We start from the raw sequence: 20,698 nt of genomic DNA, 5'->3' as shown, positions 1-20,698 counted from the left end.
AGTTCCAAATAAGGCTCCTTCAGTGCTTGTGATTACCCTGGGGAAAGTACTGGTGATTTAAGAAACTAAGAAAAAAGATGGACATTTGACTCATAATTGTCAGTCATACTGCTGTTTGAAATTCAAAATAACAGAGTTTCAAAGGCTCACAGCTATATAAGGCCTGAGAGTATACCGTTTCTCAAATGAATGAAAATATGCCCAGTGACACTAATGTTTATGCAGAGATAAAGCTGAAAGGAGCAATAAAAATATAAGTGACTCTGACTGGCAAGATGATCTTCCTGATCCATCTCTTATTCCATCTGTCCAATTATTTTGGGTTACATGACAACCAAAATCATCCATCTCCAAGTCTTTTATATTATATACATTAAAGCTCACGCACACATTTGGCAAACCATTCCCTCAGAGGACCTTAATATGCCTTTCATGTTCGTGAATATTTGAAATCACACTCATTTTCCAAGATTCGGAAGAGAGCATTTGCATATAACAGCAATCCAAAGCATATTATTTGAGGTCCTTTTTAATTACTTAGGAGAGTTTGCCAACCTCAGGATCTCCTCATGGAAATAGAAGAACACCATTAGAACAATATATGGAGAGACCCAGTCTTGAATTTAAGGCTCAAAAGGTATTAGAAAAAAATTTCAATAACTAAACCTGCACAGCTCTTTCTATGGATGAGAAGTTCCATATAAGGGGTATTCTTCATCAAAGGTAAATGACTACTAAGCTTAAAGACCTTAGGCTTTGGCGTCCTCACCATCTCCTCATGCATGTACATGTAAACACAGAAGGAACTTCAAAAAAGGGCAGAATCCATTTCAAACATTTTCATAAACAAATGAAATAGAGGGTTTTGTCTGGTAATCAATAATTTAAAACAGCCACATCATCCAAAAAGCAATCCAGTAGACATTTTTTAATGCTAATCAATACTCAATTATTATTTTACTCTCTTTACTAATTTTTGTATCTGGATTAAGAAAAAAAAAACAGACTTCAACATTTTTCTCAGATTGTTTATCAACTTTCTTACCATCAAATGTTAAGTAAACTCTTGCTTGGGGCTGAGACGATCCTTTCACATAGGTAGAACAAACAAATACTCCAACCAAGAGGCAAACTGCCTGGAATGCCATTTCTTCAGATTTGCAAGTTAATATCCAAGGGAAAATACCTTTACAATAAAGATAATAAGTTTGTTATATTTTACTTCACACTTTAGGAGCACACACCCACCCATACACACAAAACCCGCAATCTAGACAGCACCTTATTCACAAAGACATATCTGAACTTTCAGAGTCATGCAAACAGTAGGAGGTGCTGTGACTTTCTGTCTTACATGTGAAAATTTGGATTTGAATTCATTTGTATCTGGAAGTCTTTGTTAAAAGTGAAATTATTTCATCATCCAGCAAAATAATGTGAATATTAAACAAAGCAGCCAGGAAAATGTTGTCAATTCCCAAAGGACAAACCAATATTTAAACTTGTTATTCTCTTTAAACAACAACAACAAAAAACACATTACATTGAAAAGATTTGAGAATGGTGCCAATAGGGATTAAGAGATGGAAACTTCTCTTTCTACCATAAATACAGTAGCAGTAGAAAAACCTCACATAAAATTTCACTTCCACACACTCATTAGCTCTTTGGAGTAACCATCTCTGAAATGATAGTTCTACACAAAAATCTACCAGGGCTCAATTCTTCATCACTTATATCACTGGAATTAGTTATCTGCCAGTTTATACAGATGACCATACAGCTGTTAAATGATGTAGATGAGGTAACCATGAATTTGTGCCAAATACAAACCAATGACCTAGTGGTGAGCAATCCAGTGAACCATGTATCCCTCAATGCTTTTTTAAAATAAATCACCTAGAAAGTGGGCTGTCAAAATTTCAAAGGATAAATCAGAGGGACAGGTATTACTGTTTAAAACCGTATCTATATAATTGATATATGCTATTAACTAATGTCTGAACACCAGAGATCACATGTGTAATATCAAATCTATAGGAGCTCCACTAGCCACATGCAAAATAAACTCAGGACCATGAAAAAGAAAAATCATTTTGAGTCTAACACAATTATACAACGAGATGACATGACAGAGTTTAATCTAGAAACTTATTTTTACAGGTTATAACAATACTGATCTTCAATAGTATGTGGCTTTTAAAAGTAAAATCTTACCACAATTATTCAATAAAGAAATGCCAATAAAATTTGACAAGTAATACAGTACAGGAGCAATAGAGAAGCTTCAGTAATACAGAATCAAAGGAACAATTAAACTGAACATGCCACTGTAAACAAAACTTATATTGATTTCTTAGGTGGTACATGTAAGAGGTAGAAAAAAAAATTCTATGCTTCTTTTACCACACAGATGGAGAAAACCCTAGAGATGTTTGTGTTCCTAATTTTCAAAAGAAACACTTTCTTCCTGCTTCCACAACCTCTTCACCTTGTTATCCCTAAATTAACTTGAAAGAAAACCGATTTTATACGGTGATTTTCCCTTAGTAATTTGCTCCCTGGTTTTGTTGACTTCATAGTTAAATTCCCCACCAAATATAAAAATATGCCTAACCTCTGCCTCTGTATTAAGCAGGACAATAAATACACATTTTTACATATTGCTATTATCAATATCTTATCTGATATGTCCCTATGAAAGCAACATATGCCACAAATTGCAAAAAATAACATTGGAGATGAAATGACAGGTCAAGTGGAGTGAGTATAAAGAGCAACGTGATTTCAAGCCATCCAGAGATGAGAAGTGAGAGAAAGTCAAGTATCTTATACACGCCCCCGCCCCTCACATTTTATGACTTTTCCCCTTTAACTCAAACACTTAAGACACGATGCTTACTGTGTTCACTTGTAACGACTGAACACTAATAACATGTAATGAAAGGCCTCTTATAAAATTCTCTCCAGTAATTTTGCCTTAGAAGGCAGGGATACTCAACTTTAAACTCTCCGCAGGTGTCATAACCTAAAAAAACAATTCCAGCCAGGCTCTCTGCTAGGGAAACACTTCCATGACAAACTACATGCGCTCTTAAGAAAATGCCCAGATTTGAGAACACGGATGTGTGAAAAGTCTATACACAGATCCAAAGTTGTATTTTGCTAAATTTGTAATGTTGAAAACAACGAATCCGGCTTACCGAGGTGGAAGGAGATCAGCGCGGAAAAGTCGTCAATGTGCTACAAGTTTGGATCCTCTTTTCTAGCGCTTTCCCCAAAAGACCGTAATTTCTAGGGCGTCCCAGCGATGAAATTCTTTCTTTCCTGCCTTCTGAGTTCCTTTGTAAAGGAATCCTCAGCGTTGCCGCGGCGCGGCACCCGGAGCCCTGCTCCGCGTCGCTCAATCAAGCACTCGGGAGTGAATGGAAAGTGGCCGGCGCAAGGGGCGAGCGCTCGGGTGTCCGATTACAGCTACGCGGCGCACGGCTCCGGCTGCCCCGGCGCGCCGCCCAGCCAGCTCACATCACCCGCCCAACACACTCGGCCGCATCTCCACCGGCCGCGAGGCCCCACCCAGAGCGCGCCCGCGAGAGGGTGGCAGGGAGCCGCCAGGGCGGGGCCGACCCCAGGACAAGCTGCCCTCGAGATACAGGAATGCGCTGCAGCAGGCTAGGGGGCCAACTAAACAACTCTGCTCCTTTCTCACTCCGCGGTGGAGTGAGCAACTTACAGGGTGTGTTCCAAGGTTTTTGTTTGTTACCGGCTGCTCTGGGAAGGCATTCAGGATTAAGCTTGGCCTTAACTATCAAAGTGCAAAGCAGTTTTTGCCAGAAAAGGATCACAGCATCCTTTTAAGGCAAGTAGATGGGTTTTTAAAAGGCATGAGTCTCGTCCTTTTCCTGTAGAACGTTTTCTAAAACCGGTCGACATAAAACAGTCTCAACGCAGAAGTTTATCCTTTTAATGGGTATTGTTTCCTATTGTGCTTCCTTAATGTCCCCAATGCAGTAACTTTGTCGACCTTTCCACGGTCACTCATATACAATACCCTACCTTCCGGGATACTCCCAAAACATAATTATAAGAAATTATTTCACAGTTGTGTAGAAGAAGCCTGTTTTGAATTATACCAACAGAGGTTTACGAATCTAGACATCAAGGGTATATATTTCCAGCACTACCTTCAGGTAACCTTGTTAAATTCTGGAACTAACGTTGATGTTTAAGTGAAAACTATTTCTCTGGATCACAATTAACTACATATTTGTACTTGGGGAGGAATGAGCTTCCATCTCCATAAAATGAGCAGGTACTTGCTTAAAAATCACTGTGAGCTACAGCCCAGTAGATGTCACTATACAGAGAGAACATGGAGTGAAATTTCTCTACCGTGTTTCTTATAATTTTCTTTATGAAATAAGTTAGATCACTAAATTCTTATAAACTATCATAGAAAATACTTCTGAGAGTGCAAAATCTTTGATGGAGTGGGACAGCTGAGCTAAATCTCACTAGAAGGAAGAGAAGTGATTAAGACACATCTTTCATGTATCTAAGCACCACTTCTTATGTTATGCCACTAACTTTTTCTGTGCAGTGAGATATGAAGGGATTATGCCAAATAAGAATGCAAACTTGTGTTCAAAAATTATATTCCATGACCAATATTATCTTCAGACACAAACTGTTTATGAAAGAAATTTCAAATTAAGTGGATCTGTTCTTTAAAAAAATCTAATACAGTTACATTATTTTTGTGATAATTAGTGAAATAAAAATGCGAGCAGCTCCTTGACATGTTTGTAATAATGAATTTAACTGACAAAACATCTGACAGTATTAGAAACCAGATGTAAACATGAGTAAACACTATGCATGGTTTTCTCTGAAATACATCTGAAACTGATTAAGATCCGAGTTATAGTGATCATTATTACTTTCCTACTGATGTATTTGTATATATCCTTCAGCATTTGTAAATTAGGGAGGGAAAAGAATAAATCATTAGAAAGAAGAATGCAGTGAGCATTAACAAACTGTATAATCCTGAATTTCCAAATGTGGAGTCATTAGACACTTGCTGCTGCAGTTGCTTAGTCGCTTTAGTTGTGTCTGACTATGTGTGACCCTATGGACTACAGCTCACCAGGCTCCTCTGTCCATGGGATTCTCCAGACAAGAATACTGGAATGGGTTGCCACACCCTCCTCCAGGGATCAAACCTAGATCTCCTACATTGCAGGCAGATTCTTTACTTCTGAGCCACCAGAGAAGCCCCATTAGACACTGATTAATCTGTAAACCCATGCAAAGTAGAATATATTTACACAGGGAACCAAGATAAAGAAATGCAAGGTGAAATGCACGCCAAATTTACTACCAAAACTCAATTCTTCAAAAGGCTTTAGAGGGTATGAAAATAGCTTATATTTAACCAGTCTATGAAACTTGTGCTATGATACTCTCTTTCCTTGCTGAATAAACTTCTTTCAGTGTATTTAACTGAACGGTATTTGCCCAGTACTGAGACGTTAATAGTATTTGCACAGGACTCAGACATTTACCATTGACCACACCTCAAAATGAGTGATGAAAATATTGATAGGCATTAGTCAAGTCAGATTCAAGCACAAGGACACAATTACTTCTCATGTTTGACTGAAACTTGGGCCATATAGTGAAATTTTAAGAGGGTCAATAGGTGACCATAATAAGATTTATCTCTGCCCCTCTTTTTCCAAACTACTTAGAAGCCTAAAAAACCTTGACAGGACTTATATAAGAAACATTAATGGCCAGTGACACTTTTCTTGGATGCAGTTTTGACCCTGTCCTCATAGGTGGGAAATAACTTGAACTAATTGAATGACTTGTCTAATTTTTTCAATGTGAGTTATATTATATGTTTCCTCCCTTCTCTAATTCTCTTCTCCTCTTTGACTTTCCTGCCTCCTAACTTCCTCATTTGCTCAAATTCTAGATGATAGCATTTTAAATCTCCTGAACCATATCTTTAGAACGTTTGTACTGCAAACGGCTATTGACTTTGTTCACATCAGCATTCTCTTTTGGTTACCTTAGTTGTTCTGAGACCAAGCCAGTCAAACAGGTCTGGTCTAGAAATATGTGTGTGGAATTGCTATCTGCATGGCTAATACGCTTTAGTATTTCCTCCATTAAAATCATTCCTTATTTTTCAATACGATGAGTGTATCTGTACTTTCATTCTTAACCCATTGCTAATCTATATCCTTGACCCTTGATCTCTTTCTCTTTTGATGTGTTCTAAACCCTAGGCTTCTCAACTTGTAAAGTTCCTGGCATTAAACAAAATAAACTGGCAATAGTGGTTTGCTCTGGAGAGAGAAACTGCCAGAAAGAAATTGCTGCTTCTTTGTACCTTTTTGCCTTTGTGATTTTATAGCAGGTGAATGTATAAGATTTTATAAAATGTGAAATCTAGTTCAGCATTACTTTAAATACTTTTAAATTGTTCATACACAATAAAGTTCTATATTTCCCAACTCAGCCAAATAAAAGTATGTTCTCTCTAATGTCTATATATTACTGTATTTCAAACACAGAAGTAGAATGGTAAGGAATTTCAGTAGTAAGAGTCTGTTAGTGATTTTATTTTATTTTTTATGTGCACATGACAAAGCTTGTAAAACAGTATTGTGGTCACTCATATTATCACAGGGGTAAAATGTGAACTCTGCATTTGTTTTGTCCTTATAGGAATATTTCACGGGAAACTTCATGAGGGGAGTAGTATCTGTCTTCAAGATCAACTGTAAACAACTGCAGTTGCGTTTTCATACTGTTCATGGCAGAAAGTGAAGAGAAACTAACGAGTCTCTTGAGGAAGGTGAAAGAGGAAAGTTAAAAAGCTGGCTTAAAATTCAACATTCAAAAAACTAAGATCATGACATCTGGTCCCATCACTTCATGACAATAGATGGGAAAAAAGTGGAAACAGTTACAGATTTCATTTTCTTGGACTCCAAAATCTCTGTAGATGGTGATTGCAGCTATGAAATTAAAAGACAGTTGTTCCTTGGAAGAAAAGTTATGAAAAACCTAGATAGTGTATTAAAAAGCAGAGATATCACTTTGCCAACAAAAGTCTTCTAGTCAAAGCTATGGTTTTTCCAGTAGTCATGTATGGATGTGAGTTGGACCGTAAAGAAGGCTGAGTGCCAAAGAACTGATGCTTTCAAACTGTGGTGCTGGAGAAGACTGTTGAGAGTCCCTTGGACAGCAAGGAGATCAAACCAGTCAATCCTAAAGGAAATAAATTCTGAATATTTATTGGAAGGACTGATGGTAAAGATGAAGCTCCGATATTTTGGCCACCTGATGCAAAGAGCTGACTCCCTGAAAAAGACCCTGATGCTGGGAAAGATTGCAGGCAGGAGGACAAGGGGACAACAGAGGATGAGATGGTTGGATGGCATCACTGACTCAATGGACATGAGTTTGAGCAAGCTCTGGGAGTTGGTGATGGACCAGGAAGCCTGGCAAGATGCAGTTCATGGGGTTGCAAAGGGTCAGACAAGACTTAGCAACTGAGCATCAACAACTGCAGTTGCAAAGTAAATGATAGTTCCTTAATAAATAGAGTTTACTAATTGAATATATGCACACACACACACACCATCAGACTTTGCTTAAGAAAGGCCAACCACTTTGCTAGATCTATTGTATCCTGAGCTCTGTTTCTCTATCTGGCAGTATAAAACTCTTTCCCACATGTTCTCACAGGAGAGCTACAAGAGGCCAATGTGAGCACCTCTGATTGTCAGATGTGTGTAACAAGGCTCAAAAATAATTACCAGCTGGAGCAATGAGTTCAGGATTGTTAGTTATAGCTAATTCCCATCTACAGCTTTTTAACCTAGTCAAAGGCCTTTTCCACGTTATTTTCAAATTTTACTACTTTTCTATTCTTCATGAACCTTAAGTGGTTGATTAGAAAGTAGAATATTAAATTGTATAAACAACTTTTACATCCTAACAAAGGCAGTTTCATAATGAAAATTACATGACAAAGTCGTCTTCTCTACCATTGATCTCTGGGAGATAGAGAAGGCTGTGCGATAAATTTTAAAAGCATCAACTACTTGTTATTAATTTTAGTCATGATAATTAGTGCTTTGACATTTCAAGTGGGGTTTAAAAACTTTAAAGGAGATAAACAATTTTCATTTTTTTAAAAAAATGTGACATAAGATATGCAACTTTGGGGTACATTTCCACAAAATAGCTTTTCTTTGATGGATTGTATCCATGGCAATGGGCTTGTTGAATTTTAGACCAGAAGTGTACCAGAAAAAGGAGTATGAGTTAGAAGAGATTATGTTATTTAATGAGCTTCCCGGGTGGTCCTAGTGGCAAAGAACCGTCCTGCTAATATAAGAAATGTGGGTTCAATCCCTGGTTTGGGAAGACTCCCTGGAGGAGGGCATAGTAACCTACTCCAGTATACTTGCCTGGAGAATACAATGGACAGAGAAGCTTAGCAGGCTACAGTCCACGGAGTCACAAAGAGTCAGACACGACTGAAACAACTTAGCAAACACGCACATGTTACTTAATAGATATTTTACAAACACTATTTCTTTTAAACTCCTTAATGGTCCTAAAAAGAAAATATAAGTGCTTACATTATGCAAATAGAGAGCCAGTGCAAAAAAATTGAGTCACCTGCTCTTACTTGGGCCCTGTCTCTAGGCAGTGAATTCAGATCTGCCTGTGTCAAAGTCCGCTTCTCACTACTGTGAGTACATTGGTTCAGTCCGGTAAGCAGGAAGAAGTGGAAAACTTTACCTTGCTTCCTATTTAGGTCCTGAAGAAGGTTTTTTGTTTTTGTTGGATACTAAATACTTTATCTCACACATCTGAATTATAAATTCAGATGTTTTATTATCACCATGAAAGTATAGGAAGTTTCAAAGCAAAATCACTATGTATTTCTCCTTTGCATTTATAGAATAGCTAGAACTGCGATGATTAATGAACAGCCTTGAAATATAGATGGAGAAGTATTTCAGGAAATATAGGTAGAAGAAGGAATCAATAATAAATTGACTAGGTAAAAGACCACACAATTATGAAACAAAATCCCTGAATAATTTTTTATCATCTATCCGAACATATTTATAGTTATATATTAACAAATTAGTTCTCTTCCTTTAAGTCTAGTTTGTTACTTGTGTAAATATAGTAAAAGCCAATCCAGAAACAAATCTGCACAGTGAATTCAAGCCTAAGTAACATGAGGTTCAGTGATATCAAGGCAGGTCACACCTGACTTTTAAACGGCAAGTTACAGGTTACCTGTTACGCCAGTTGTCACCAGGGTTTCTGAATAGTCTTTTGTTCATTCACTGGGGATAATGTTCCAGCTTATTTTCATGGCTCAGACATTCCCTTTCACTGACTGGTCCAAGATAATCCTTCATTCCCCTCTCACCTATTCCTTCCCCTTGCTCCTTAAACGTCTATATATCAAATGCCTCGCCTTACAATTGTTTGACCATACTGTACCTCGTCACCTTTTGTGGTTTTCACATGCCATTTCCTCTGTTTTCCTCCATCTCACCCACTTGGCAAATTCTTTCTCATTCATTGAGACAAATCCTCTCTGTAGAACACTCCTACAATCCTAGGCAAACATTAGTGAAGTCGGGTATTATACATAAAATGATAACATCAATTTTGACGTCAAATAGATTTTTATTTATATTTTTGATACATTAACTTACTATTTTGAGTATCGTGTGATTTCCAGTTTTATTTTTATTATTTTTAAAATGAGAATTATACCAACTACTGTTAGCTTGATGGTTAATTAGATATTATAATGTATGATGACACCTTCTCTCTCATTATTGCCATAAATTTCTTTATCCCTCTGCTGTATACTTTAAAAAATACGTATTTATTTGTTTTTTTGGCTGTGCTGAGTCTCTGTTGCCACGCTGCCTTTCTTCCAGTTGCGGTGGGAGGGGGCTGCTCTTCCTTGCGGTGTGCGCGCTCCTCACTGCGGTGGCCTGTCCTGTTGCGGAGCACAGGCTCTGCGGGCGTAGGCGCTGTGGACGTGGGCTTCGGTAGTCGTGGCTCACGGGCTTAGTTGCTCTGCAGCATGTGGGATCGTCCCAGACCAGACATGGAACCCGTGTCCCTGGCACTGGCAGGCGGATTCTTAACTACTGGGCGACCAGGGAAGTCTCTGCTGTATATTTTATGTTACCATTGTGTGAAAATGTTCTCCTTTAACTCCACTGCCACAGGACAGGACATCGACCTCTAGAGATTTTGTAGCCAGAAGCAAAGTCAAGTCGGTACACAGTGACTGCTTGATAAATCGTTGCTCAATTAACTATATCAAACTTTTCTTTTAGTAATGTTTTGTGGACCTGAAGAAGCCTAAATAATATATTTTATTGTTACTAATAGTGTTTCATTGCAATATATGGAGTTTCTTACTGACTTTTTAAGTAACTACTTTCCAAGGTTCATAACTTTACTCCCAAAGGTAATTATGTTTGTATTTTCCTCTTCAGGCTGCATTTGAATTTTAATTTGAGTTTGTAAAATCTGTGAGAACATTTGAATTGGCTTCATTCTTGATAATCAACTGCTATAAGAACATGTGGTATGAATTAATTCAAATTTTAAACTTTGAGGTTTAAAATTAAAATTCAGAAAACATGTTTTGAGTTCTCTGTTTAAAATTTAAAACAAGGTTCTGGGAAACTCCTATCACATTAAACATAAAAATAACAGCATACATGATTAAAAAGAGCCTAGTAGCAGCAACTCTTGGGATAGAAAGGGAAAAAAATATCTATTTCCAATAACTGAATATAATTTTGTTTCTTCTCATGTTTTACTCTAGAGTTGTTTCATTTAAGCTTTCTTCTACCAAGGTCTTAATTTGAACCAACAAAAGTATAATCTTTTAAGATTTAAACTTTCTACAAATTTTATTTTCATATTCTGCAGATTTCATCCCAATTTCATTACTTTTAAGTATATATCATTTAACAAAATATCATATATTAAATATCTTGGATTACCTAATGCTGTAATAATAGCATGAGTTTTAAAAACTTACTTTATCAAAGGGTTCTTCAATCGATCCAAAAATTTTGTTTAGTTGGCATTCATGTTAAAAGCATATATATTTTCAGAATATATCTATGGTTTAAATGAAGAGCTATAAAAAATAACACCAATAATACCAATTCAGTTTTAAAATTCTGTGAAGCGTCTTTCTTGATAGTGTAGTGGTTAAGAATCCACTTGCCAATGCAGTGGACACAGGTTTGATCCCTGCGCAGGGAAGATTCCACATGCTGCAAGGCAACTAAGCCTTTGCACCACAACTGCTAAGCCCTTGCTCTATAATCTGTGAGCCACAAATTACTGAAGTCACCATAATGAGAAGTGCATGCACCGCAACTAAAGAAAGCCTGCATGCAGCAACAAAGACCCAGCACACCCATAATTAATTAATTAAAAACAAAACAAAATTCTATGATGAGTAAATTAATGCAAAACATTTATAATTATAAGCATATTATTTCAGGAACACATGGTATATTATTTTTATTTATCTATAGCAAATTCATATTAGGTAGGGGGAAAAAAGCATTTGTACTTCCTATATTTTTCATAATAGAAAATATGAAATTTTTATAAAAGTTTGATAAATTTTAAAAACTTCAAAGATTTTATAAAACTTTTATAAAATATTATAAAATGTACAGAAGTTTTTTTTTATATATAAAATCTTATTGAGAGACATTGAGCTCCAGCCATAGAATTAAGTGCTAGTTGTTGGATACTTTTCTATCGATCCCTTAGAAAGTATAAATGTGCACCTGTAACCCCAGAAAATTCATTACATTGTAAGATTTTTATATGGAGAACTTTTCTTTTCAGAATGAACTATTTATTCTCCTGGAGTTAAAAACAGCACCTCTCCTATCCCCATACATACCCATATATTTTGAAGAAATATTAAAAGTTTCTAGGAATATTCTGACTCTGGATCTACAGTTTAAGAATAAACATTAAAAGATAATATAACTCTATTAGAACATAGGTATACTGAAGGTATCATCTCAGTTTTGAAAATACAAATTAGAACTTGCATCCAATTATTGATGCTGTCATTTGCCTATGGATATATGTATAGACCGAATATAAAGGTTTCTAAAAGGCAACAATTTTTGACATAAGAAATATTTCATTATTTAATGTATAGACCAACTGTTAAGGTTTCTAAAAGGCAACAATTTTCGATATTAGGAAATATTTCATTATTTAACTTCCATTTAAGTCTATCTTGGGAGCTCCCCTGGTAACTCAGCTGGTGAAGAATCCACCTGCAATACAGGAGACCCTGGTTCAATTCCTGGGTCAGAAACATCCCCTGGAGAAGGGAACAGCTACCTACTCCAGTATTCTGGTCTGGAGAATTCCATGGACTATCCATGGGGTCGCAAAGAGTCAGACACGACTCAGAGACTTTCACTTTCACTGTAAGTCTCTTGAGTGTGCATAAGCTCTTGGTCACAATATGTTGTTTCTCCATGGAATTTATGTTCTTTATATACTTTAACATCATATGCACATACATACCCTGGGGTATGATTTTGTTTTATATCACTTTCATACAAAATATGAATGTTCTTATGATTCTTACAGTCTTTCATTTTCATTTAAGGCACTCGTAACTCCAAAATGTTCCCCCCCCCCCTTTTTTTTTTGCATTTCCTCCCTTATCAGATTTTTTTTAAATTATTTTAGGATTATTATTTGAGTGAAACCAAAACATGATGAGAGTATCTGCAAATTGAAACACAATAATTTACTTATAGGAGAGAAAGTAGCCTTTGGCAATATTTTAAACACTGACTGCTTCAACAATTCACTGGCTAATACTCAGTGAGATTTTTGCATGTGTTATGATTTTATCTTCTCAGATTTTGAAGGGCAAACAAATGTGCTTTACTTTTAAAGTTTAGCATTTTCCTCATATTTAGACTTAGAAAAAATAACCAGTTCACTGCTCACTTTCACTATTTTTAAGTTACGATACAAAATCACAGATTGGCATAGATTTAAGTATAAATCTACTTTTCTCAGACTGCAACCTGGTAATTAATCAAGTCACATAGATGATACATATTTCACTCTACTTGTCAATTTGTATAATAGTTTAACCCAAAGAAGGTCCTCCACTAGTATAAAAGCATTTCTTGAAATGTTTAATGCTCTTACAGTCAGGTACCCTGTCTCTTTTCTCTTCTACTTTTGAGTCAAAGCCTCCCTGTCTGCTATTAAATATGGATATCACTAAGGAAACAAAGTTTTGCTGTGCACAATGCCAAAGAAGGTTGGAAGTGGAAGGAAATGGTGATACTTTGTAACAGAGAGCTGTATGAGGTAAGTTTGCATTTTGCAGGGAATAGCTCTATTAGCATTTACAGCACGTTATGTTCACCATATTTTACTTTATAATCCTCACCTAAGATTTTAAAACAAAGAAAGCTAAGAAAGGGAATAAATCTGAATGAACACAGGAGAAACACAATGTAGTACTCAGGAATCTACATTCCTTTCCACCTCCCTTAGGTCATCACTGTCTGGCCCTGCTATATCCTGTTGGACATCTTTTCTCTATGTAAGTCATGATCACATTGTCTTGACTATAGTTTCAATGGTTTTTTAAATTATGTCAGCGTTATTTGGGAGGAGCCATGGATTGAACTGTATCCCTCAAAATGATATGCTGAAGTCTTAACCCTCATACTTGTGAATGTGATCTTATTTGGAAATAGGGTCCTTGCAAAGATAAGTTAGAAGGAGGTCATTGGAGTGGGTCCTTAATCCCATATGACTGGTGTCTTGAAAAAAAGAAGGTCATATGAATTATGGTGACAGATTGGAGTTACGTTACCACAAACCAAGGAGCACCTGGGGCTATCAGAAACTGAAAGGAACAAGGAAGGATTCTCCTATAGAGAGTTCAGAGGAAACGTGGAACTCTCAACACCTTGATTTTGGACTTCTAACCTCACAACTGTGACAGAATAATTTCTGTCATTTTAAATGGCCCAGTTTGAGGCACTTTGTTACAGCAGAAATTTAATGTTAACTAATTTTTGGTTCCTGCTTCCTGCACCGTTCCATCTCCTTTCCTCTGAATTATACTATTTGTTATAAACTAACATTCTGTGAGGATCTATACAAGTTCTCTTCTCCCTGAGCTGAAGATTTCTGACTTGAACAATGTTATCAGTGATGTTTCCCTCCCATAATTGTATAGTTTAAGCAAAATAAAAAATATGAAATATCTAACATGTATTAGGAGTCATTGATCATTTCCCTGCTTCACTAATTTCAAACATTTTCTAATTACAGGTAACATACAATTCTCAATTTCACATTTATTAATGAAAGTCAAGATGTTTCATGTCTTAAATGTTTAGCTAAAAAATTAAGACATATTTACAAAAATATCATTGAGACTGGCTAAGAGTCAGAACTATTACAATGAACTTATATTTGTTGTTGTTGTGCAGTAGCTAAGTCTCATCTGACTCTTTGCAACCCGGTGGATGGTAACACACCAGTCATATAAATACATATAAATATGTATGGAAACAGAAGCAGTTATAGATACATACGAAAGATGGCTAACTTTATAGGTCAACGTGACTGGCCCACTGTGCTTAGATATTTGGCCAGATATTATTCTGGATGTTTCTCTGAGAATGTTTTTGGATGAAATTAATATTTAAATCAGTGGACTGTGAGTAAAGTTTATTGCTCTCCATAAAATGGGTGGGACTCATCCCATCAGTTGAAAGCCTGAGTAGAACAAAAAGACTGTCATCCTTTGAGCAAGAGAGAACTCTGCAGCAGATGACCATTGCTAGTAAACTGCAACACTGGTTCTTCTCCGAGGCTCCTACCTGCTGGGCCATCTTGCAGATTTTGTATTTGTCAGTCCACATTAACTGCATGAGCCAATTCTTAAAAGTAAATCTCTTTCTATGATACACACACCCTACTGGTTCTGTTTTTCTAATGCATATATCCTCAAGAGTTATGGCTGGTATGTGTGTGTGTGTGTGTGTGTGTGTATCATCTAGCTATATACATTGATCAGCAATAACACAAAGTAACAGCAAGCACATCCAATACCTAGATCTTGGCCTCAAAACATTATTTTCCAATAAAAAGGTACTGTGGATCCTTGGAGAAATAGCTGTTTCTAGGATCAGGGTTAAAAAATAAATAAATAAACCTAGATTATCTTATAGCTCCAAAGAAAAGGAAATGTTCAAAAATGAAAGGATGGAGATACTTCAAAGAGACATGACTAACTTAAGAGAGTTCCCAATGGCCTAAACGCAAATAATCTGAGCAATAAAATAAATAACAGGGTGTGTGTGTACTCAGTCATTCAGTCATGTCCCCTTCTTTGTGGCCTCATGGAAGATAGCCTGCCAGGCTCCTCTGCCCATGGAATTTTCCAGGCAAGAATACTGGGGTGATGTGCCATTTCCTACTCGAGGATGTTCCTGATCCAGGAATCAAACCCACATCTCCTGCATAGGCAGGTAGATTCTTTACCACTAGCACCACCTGGGAAGTCCAAATAGCATCATACTGGGTTATAACCTAAACTATAAAATATGTATACATGAGTTCATGCTGATATAAATAAATGACTAAATAAATAAATAAATGTTTCTTCCCAGAAGAATTCCGAATAATATGTGTAGATACTCCATGCTACAAGAGGTAAACAGTAATTCCTGTCCCTATCCTAAGTTAAGGCTGGACTAAATAAGAAAAGGAGTACGTCAAGGCTGTATATTATCATCCTGCTTATTTAACTTATATGCAGAGTACATCATGAGACACGCTGGGCTGGAAGAAGCACAAGCTGGAATCAAGATTGCTGGGAGAAATATCAATAACCTCAGATACGCAGATGACACCACCCTTATGGCAGAAAGTGAAGAGGAACTAAAAAGCCTCTTGATGAAAGTGAAAGAGGAGAGTGAAAAAATTGGCTTAAAGCTCAACCAACATTCAGAAAACAAAGATCATGGCATCCAGTCCCATCACTTCATGGGAAATAGATGGGGAAAGAGTGGAAACAGTGTCAGACTTTCTTTTTAGGGGCTCCAAAATCACTGCAGATGGTGACTGCAGCCATGAAGTTAAAAGACACTTACTCCTTGGAAGGAAAGTTTTGACTAACCTAGATAGCATATTGAAAAGCAGAGACATTACTTTGCCAACAAAGGTCCGTCTAGTCAATGCTATGGTTTTTCCTGTGGTCATGTATGGATGTGAGAGTTGGACTGTGAAGAAGGCTGAGCACTGAAGAATTGATGCTTTTGAACTGTGGTGTTGGAGAAGACTCTTGAGAGTCCCTTGGCCTGAAAGGAGATCCAACCAGTCCATCCTACAGGAGATCAACCCTGGGATTTCTTTGGAGGGAATGATGCTGAAGCTGAAACTCCAGTACTTTGGCCACCTCATGCGAAGAGCTGACTCATTAGAAAAGACTCTGATGCTGGGAGGGATTGGGGGCAGGAGAAGGGGACGACAGAGGATGAGATGGCTGGATGGCGTCATCGATTCGATGGATGTGAGTTTGAGTGAACTCTGGGAGTTGGTGATGGACAGGGAGGCCTGCTGCTGCTGCTGCTGCTAAGTCGCTTCAGTCGTGTCTGACTCTGTGCGACCCCATAGACAGCAGCCCACCAGGCTCTGCTGTCCCTGGGATTTTCCAGGCAAGAACACTGGAGTGGGTTGCCATTTCCTTCTCCAATGCAGGAAAGTGAAAAGTGAAAGTGAAGTCACTGAGTCGTGTCCAACTCTCAGTGACCCCATGGACTGCAGCCCACCAGGCTCCTCCGTCCATGGGATTTTCCAGGCAAGAGTACTGGAGTGAGGTGCCATTGCCTTCTCCGACCTGGCGTGCTGCAATTCACGGGGTCACAAAGAGTCGGACATGACTGAGTGACTGAACTGAACTAAGACCTAATAGTTTACTTTCAAGGAACAGAACATCAAAAGGAGAAATAGAGTGTACAGTGGCGAAACATAGAAAACACTACCTTAACCAAAAAAGAATAATGCCATGAATGATGTAATCAAGATAGCATGTACTTCTGATATGGTGAGAAGGCAGGGACACTTCATCTCTGTTGTATTCTTTCTAAAACCTTTAGCCTCAGTCTAATTGTCATTAAACAACAGACAAACCAAGATGAGAAGACATTATGTAGAATACCTGACCAGTATTCTTAAAGACTGTCAAAGTTATAAAAGCAAAGAGAGACAGGGAAACTGCCACAAAACAAAGAAGACTGGGGAGGCCTGACAACCGAATGCAATGCGCTACCTTGAATCTGGAATGTAAAGACGAGTTCATGAAAATCTTGGTGGAATCCAAATAAAGTCTAGAGTTCAGTTAACAGCAATGTACCGATGTCAGTTTTTTAGTTTTGATAAATGTATCATGGTAATATAAATTACTAATGGGGGAAACTAATTAAGTATATATGAACTCTGTATACTTTTTGCCCCTTTTCTGTAAATCTAAAGGTATTACAAAATAGGAAGTTTATTTTTTAAAAAGTAGTACCAATTTTAAAAGAAAATAGTAGAGGTGGACTTACAATTCTCTGGCCAAGTACTCTCTTTGTTTAGTCTCATTTTAAACATGTATAAAGGCCTATGTTAATATTTCTTAATTTAGAGATCATGTTTCTTGTTCATGGAATGACTGATTGGTGGAAGCAGAGATTTCACACAATATTTAATTTACTTTCCATCTTCTATCCCTGTAAAAGAGAAATTGCTATCACTTTTTGTTACTCTTTTAGTTTTATTTTTATTATAAACTATATTCTTACACGTTCACTCCTTATTCCATCAACAATAGCCAGTATCTCCTGAATCATTGTTTAAGACTTGCATGTTATTACCACCCACAGCCTCTCCTCCAGCTCTTCTCCAACTTCCTCTCTTCAGTCACTTGAACATTTTCTTATTTATTGTCAAGGTTGGTTACAATGTATTTTGTTCCATAGCAATAAGTGACCCTGTGGTCTCTACCTATAGCTTAGTTTTAGAATTGAAAGGCAATATGAGGTATTTTTTAAAAATTCATTTTCATCTAAATAGTGTTTACCATGGAACTATGTCATACTGTGATAACATTTTCTTTTCTACCTAGTTTCATTCATTCTTTCACACCATCATTTATATATTTGCTGTAGTTTAGGTGACTTTCTTTTTTGTAAATTTTACTTTTCTTGTTCTTTGAAATTCTCAAAATAACAAACCTATGAAATCTTCTTTACCTCATGAAGTCATTTCCTTCTCTAACTTGTTCTTCTCCAATATGGGCTGATTTATCTATGAAACGTTTTGGTCCATATCTATATGACTTGATGATTGAATTCTTTATTTTCTATATTCCATATATCTGTCTTCATGTTTTTCATATTAGTTTATTCATTTATTTCTCTTTTTTTTTCTGGAACACACACTTATTGTGAGTTGTGAAGTCACTCAGTCGTGTCTGACTCTTTGTGACCCCATGGACTGTAGCCCACCAAGAACACACACTTAGGGAACCACCTAAGAAAGGGCTATGTGGAAAGTAACCTCCTGACAGCTTAATTGTGTGGCAGTGACTTTATTCAGTTCACCATTTTCTCCATATGATCCAGGATGAAGACTGACCAACTTTGAAGGCATATATCACTTTATTCCAGAATTCAATTTTACTGTTAAGAAGTCTGGTGGTAGCAGTTTGACCTTTTAGGAACTCCTTTTTATCCTTGCTATACTGAGCTTCTATAATACTTTTTAAAATGTGTATCTTTTTCACATACTCTGCTAAACAATAAATTAGTCCTCTTAATCTGTAGACTTACACCAGCATCTTTCACAAGTATCTGTTAATTTCTTTTTAACCCCTTTCCTTGTATATTATCTCTGTATGCTTTCTAGAGGTTTTTACTAGTTTGATGTTCAGTCCCAAGGATTGATCTTCTCTGTCTTTTATCTTCTTTATCTTCTTGAGAAATTTCTTTGAGTTTATCTATTAAGCTTCTTAATTAATTATTTTAGGTGCAATAAAATATTAACTGCTAAGTAATACCTTCTGTTCTCTGACTACTTCTTTGTCATAGAATCTTATATTATGAAAGCAGTATATTGTTTATAAAAATCTAATGACCCTATTAAATTCTTGGATCTTTTATTCTCTTTGGTTAATTATCCATTTCCTTAGAGTCACTTATTCATCTGTTCACTTGGCTTTCTTATAGTTCATACTTTCCTAAACTTTCCTGTCAACTTTGGTTATCCATTTATGTGGCCTCAGGAGTATCAGTTTTTCTGATGTGTAAGGTATTTGCTCATTGTCAGCCTGCTTAGGATAAGGTCAGAAAGCTGAATTGTTACGTATTTGGATCCTTAAATCAGAATATAGATGGTCTTATAGGGTGGCTACTTCCACACACGTAAAACTTTAAAAGGTTAATTTTTGATCTCATAGTTAAAAAGATAGGTGTCAAGTGTTCTGTATTCAGTTGTGAGAAATAGAGTAGATTAATTTTTCCATCTACCTGCCATAAATTACTCATCCCCTTTTATGGTAACTGGAAAATCCGGTTCCAAAACATCCTGTAGGTTTGTAGCATATATTGACGCTTTCCTAATTACTGTTACTTTTTCCTCATATTCTTTAGGCCACAGATTTTTCTATCCTTCTGCAATAGTACCACTTTATCATCTGCTTTCTGTCTTCTAGAAATGTGTCAAAAGCTTATGGGTAGCCCCATTCTGATTGATTTGTTGTTATATATGAATTTTAAGGTTAAGTTCAGTGGGGAATAATATAAATAAAAACAGTTCATCTACCATTGTAAACAAAGCTTCCCTACTCCCAACTTGCTGTTTGGAATTACTGTTTTTCCATCTCACCTCAACACTGGTAAAAATTGTTCCACACTGGCAAAATTTACTAAGAAAAATGGAATGCTCATAAAATTGCTTTCTGTAGGCCTTGTTTATTAGATGTTGGTTGTTTTAAGGGCTTAATATATAAGATACTCATTGTTCAATCACTCAGTCATGTTCCACTCTTTGTGACCCCATGGATTGCAGCATGCCAGTTCTCTCTGTCCTTCACTATCTTCTGCAGTTTGCCCAAAGTCATGTCCATTGAGTCGATGATGCCATCCAACCATCTCATCATCTGTCATCCTCTTTTCCTCCTGCCTTCAAACTTTCCCAGTCTCAGGATCTTTCCAGTGAGCCACCTCTTCCCACCAGGCAGCCAAGTATCAGAGCTTCATCTTCAGGATCATTCCTTCCAGTGAGTATTCAGGGTTGATTTCCATTAGGATTGACCGGTTGGATCTTCTTGCTGCCCACTGGACTCTCAAGAGTGTTCTCCAGCACCACAGTTCAAAAGCATAAATTCTTCGGCACTCAGCCTTCTCTCTAAGGTCCAACTCTCACATCCATAGGTGATACATGACTATTGGAAAAACAAAAGCTTTGACTAGATGGACCTTTGTTGGCAAATTGATGTCTCTGCTTTTAAATACACTGTCTATGTTCATCATAGCTT

The 20,698-nt window shown here is 36.9% G+C and overlaps 1 protein-coding gene across 1 annotated transcript in view; it reads right to left on the bottom strand.

The window, feature by feature from the left end:
- SEMA3C (semaphorin 3C) overlaps positions 1-3,374 on the bottom strand; it is a 203,926-nt gene extending 200,552 nt beyond the window's left edge. Inside the window, exons 1-2 of the mRNA XM_052638572.1 lie at positions 3,204-3,374; positions 1,046-1,186 (exon numbers count right to left, since the gene is read on the bottom strand). Of these exons, the coding sequence (XP_052494532.1) occupies positions 1,046-1,148 (103 nt within the window). The 5' untranslated portion in view covers positions 1,149-1,186; positions 3,204-3,374. The remainder of the gene's footprint in view (positions 1-1,045; positions 1,187-3,203) is intronic.
- Positions 3,375-20,698: the final 17,324 nt, after the last annotated feature.

The sequence above is a fragment of the Budorcas taxicolor genome, chromosome 4 (genome assembly GCF_023091745.1).
Source record: "Budorcas taxicolor isolate Tak-1 chromosome 4, Takin1.1, whole genome shotgun sequence".
Lineage (NCBI taxonomy): Eukaryota > Metazoa > Chordata > Mammalia > Artiodactyla > Bovidae > Budorcas > Budorcas taxicolor.
The sequence above is the reverse complement of the archived record's forward strand: the minus strand, read 5'-3'. Positions and strand labels throughout refer to the sequence as shown.